The following is a 3,625-nucleotide window of genomic DNA, read 5'->3' on the forward strand; positions in this document are numbered from 1 at the left end:
GGCCGCACTCCCCGGGCCACTGGAGACGGACGGCTGGCTCGGTGTCCGAGCTGGACTCCTGTCCGTGTTTCCCGGCATCCCCGCCCTCCCGGCACCCGGACCCCGGGGTCGCCCGCGTGCTGCCCGGACGCCCCGAGCGGGAGCTATGTCCCCATCCTCTGCTTGAGGCCGAGCCCAGACTTGGCCTTCTGGAACTCGGGGCCCGTGAGCAGCTGCGCCGGGTCCTTCCCCCCGGTCTTGCTCTTCCAGGAGAACAGAAACATGCGGCGCTCGCTCTGCTTGCGGTTCAGCCGGCGGGCCACGGCCAGCGGGGTCTCCCCCTTGGCGTCCTTGATGCTGGTGGAGGCGCCGAAGCTGAGCAGCAGGGTGATGCAGTCCAGCTGGCCCATGGCTGCGGCCACGTGCAGCGGCGTCCTGCCCAGGGGGGACTTGCCCAGACAGTTGGCTCCTGGGGGAGAAGGAAGCTGGCTGAGGGCAGCCCGCCCCGGCCGCGGCAAGTCCAGAGACGCCTCCGGGAAGAGGGCAGGGGAGCAGCACAGGCCCACGAGGCTCCCCGGGGGGGGCGACGGGCCCCCCAGCCCCCGCTCAGGCATCGGGGGGCACCTCAGACTCAGCGCCCAGAACCACCTGCGGCCAGCACGCCCCAGGGGTGGTCGGAGCCTTTCGGAAGCGCCCACCTCCCCTCCCCACTGGGGGAGAGTCTCGGTCTCCCGGCGCTTCATCCCACCTCGCCGGCACCCCTCTGCTCTCCCGGCCTTCCCCCTCGCCGCCCCGCATCTGCCTCGCGGCCACATCCTGCCCCAGGGCCTTTGCACGCACCATGCGGAGAGAACCAGCCTCACGCGGTCCCTGCCTCGGGCCTGCCCCTCGCGTGGGTGCCCCGCAGACAGCAGCACCTCGAGCGCGCTCCACGCCCTCGGCCCTGCCAGCAGTGATGGGCGGTCACTGCTGCCTGCCTCACACACGCCTCCAGGGCAGGCCACACTCGCGGGGGCGGCTGCTGTTCACCCCCAGCACGCGGCGCGGGGCCTGCAGGAGACAGGCGCGCGGGAAACGACAGACGGCGGGCGGCCTGGCCCAAGGACAGGCCCGCTCCCGGGCCCCCTCCCGCCGATGGACAGGCTGCTGACAGGTGTCCGATACAGACTTGTTGAATTGAATCAAATTCTGAATAACAAGTATCATGACACAGAAAACAAGGCGATTCGATTGCAGGCAGCCGACATCGCGCAGCCAGTTCTCGTGAGCGGCGGCTGCCGGCCAGGGGAGGTTTCAGTAGGTTCTCCAAGGCCCGGCCTCGGCCCGGCCTCCGCACAGAGCCTGTCTGCAGAGGACAGAAAACTGGGCAGAGCCAGAGGCAATGTGTTAACGGGCACTGCCAAGTACACCACAGTTCCATCAGAGTGGAAATGACTTTACGAGCTTAAAGGATTTCTGGGCTGTGCAGAGCCCATATTTCATCTCACAACAGGCAGGGTGCAGGGATGCAGGGGAGGAGGAAGGGGGACGACGGGACACCCCCCATCACGGCCGGTCCTCCCTGGTGGCGGGCACCCTGCAGGAGCAGCACGCATGTCCCGTCGGGCTGGGTCCAGGCGACTGGCAGGGAGAGGCGCGGTCTGGGAGCCGAGGCCCCCAGGGGCCCCCAAACTGGGCCCGGCCCCGTGGCTCGTTCTCGCCTTTCTGGGGGAGGCTGGGTCTGGGCCATGTGTGAACCGGGGCGGCCTCCCCGGTGGGCAGAAGGGGACACACTCGGAGCCCCACCCCGACTTCATGCAGACGCCCAGCACCTGAGCTCATACCTGGCTGAGGCCTCTTTCGATGGATGGGCAGACAGGGCCAGAGGGAAGCGAGGAGAGAGGGGCCGCCCAGCAGAGGAGATGAAGATGGCTCGGGGCGCAGGGCCCCCGAGAGAAACTCCGACAGCTGGCAGGAGTCTGGGTGTGGGGGACACTGCCAGCTGGGGTCGGGACACCTGCAGAAGCTCCCCAGCAGCGGCCTGGACAGGCAGCCGGACTCACCCAGCGGCCAGTGTGGCCAGAGGGGTCCAGCCTGCAAGCCCTGGCTGCTCCCGCCTCGTGTCCTGACCAAGGTGTCCTCAAGGCCCGGTCAGGAGGGCACCTGCCAGTCTCACATGTGCCCACGCCAGGCTGCCCGGGAGGAGCCCCGGACTCTTGAGCTCTGCACACTCTCAGAATTACCCTTTTCTAGAAGGTACTGCACAGCTTCCACGTGGCCTCTGTGGGAAGAGATGTACAAGGCCACGAAGGCCCGCTGGGCCATCCACCGCCGCCACTGGCCCTCGTCAAAGTGCTGCGAGTTGGCCGTCCGGAAGAAGGAGCCCTCGACCACACCGAGCCCGCAGAGCTGGGGAGACATGGGCGGGGGGAGGCGGGGGCCCCGTGAGCGCCTCCCAGCCCCAGCCCGCCCGAGGGGCCGCACCGGCCGGGGTCAGCCCCAAGGGCCACCACAGCCCCGGGAGGACACTGCACGCTCAGACACCCCGGGCCACATGGCTTCTCGGCCGGGGGCGGCGGGGTGCGCTTCCTGTGCTTGTTGGGAGGGGGCTTCTCTGGGTGTCAGCGGGGGGTGGGGTGGCTGAAGAAGACCTCAGCCCCCAGACGGGCCCCCCGGGAGCCGCTGGCTCGGAGACCTGCCGGCTCTGGCCTGCGGTCCGCTTCTGGGCCCACTGTCCCTGCGAGCTTTGGGCAGTCGCCTGGCGCAGGGGGCTCCGAGCCCGGCACTCTCCAGGCTCCAGGAGGGGGCCGGTGTGAGAGGCCAGGGCCACCGCAGGGGGCCGCAGAAAGCCAGGGGCCAGTCGCGAGACCCACGTCCAGGGCGGACGGCCAGGCCACCCCAACTGCCCGTCCCTCGCTCGCGGTTCACCCGGAAGCTGCGTCCTTGACTTTGTGACTCAGACGCGTGAGGGGAAACGCCCACCCTTTGGGGTGAGCAGGCTCCAGGAACGGGCAGCGGAGGTCAGCGGGACCTTGACCGAGCAGGGGTGAGCGCCAGCCCAGGCCGGGCTGCAGGACACCGCCCTGGGGGACTTTTTCCCTACGCTGAGACTTTTACTCAACTCTTGGAACAAAGACTCAGTGAGCTCCCGGCTGCCACCACCACCCCCGGTCTCCGCCGCGCAGAGGGAGAGACCTTAGCAGGGTCCCCCTCCACGGCGGCCACGACCAGCTCTGTCCATCCGTCATAGTGCCAGACGCACAGAGAGAGAACCCCGCCAGGAACAACGTCGTGAAACTTGAGCGTGGTGTCGTCCATCAGTATTCCTGGGGGCGATAATTGTTTTCTTAGAAACCGTGGGCGCCAGATAGGCCGGGCCCGGGGCCTCCGTGTCCCCCGAGATCGTGCTGGCTCACGGCGCCCGCGCCTCAGTGAACGCTGTGCGGGTCTGGAAGGCGAGTGCTTTTCAGAAAGTCGGTTGGCTCCACTCCCACAGACACCGAGCCGCTCCCGCCAAAGAAACCACGCGACAATCTGCAGAACTCTGCAATGACAGCTTGTTCCGCTGCGGAAGATGACGGGACTCGGTGAAGTCACTTTCTGAGGCCAGCCCTGCAGACGGAGCCTGCCCGCACGCTGCCCGCTCGCTGCCCGCACGCTGCCCGCC

At 68.4% G+C, this 3,625-nt stretch overlaps 1 protein-coding gene across 1 annotated transcript in view; it reads right to left on the bottom strand.

Annotated features, from left to right (window-relative positions):
* Window positions 1-143: 143 nt before the first annotated feature.
* Window positions 144-3,625, bottom strand: part of ANKRD60 (ankyrin repeat domain 60) — an 8,525-nt gene continuing 5,043 nt past the window's right edge. The window contains exons 3-5 of the mRNA XM_004687068.1: window positions 3,154-3,284; window positions 2,202-2,367; window positions 144-448 (exon numbers count right to left, since the gene is read on the bottom strand). Of these exons, the coding sequence (XP_004687125.1) occupies window positions 144-448; window positions 2,202-2,367; window positions 3,154-3,284 (602 nt within the window). The remainder of the gene's footprint in view (window positions 449-2,201; window positions 2,368-3,153; window positions 3,285-3,625) is intronic.

The sequence above is a fragment of the Condylura cristata genome, unplaced genomic scaffold (assembly GCF_000260355.1).
Source record: "Condylura cristata isolate star-nosed mole 26May11 unplaced genomic scaffold, ConCri1.0 scaffold00022, whole genome shotgun sequence".
Classification (NCBI taxonomy): Eukaryota; Metazoa; Chordata; class Mammalia; order Eulipotyphla; family Talpidae; genus Condylura; species Condylura cristata.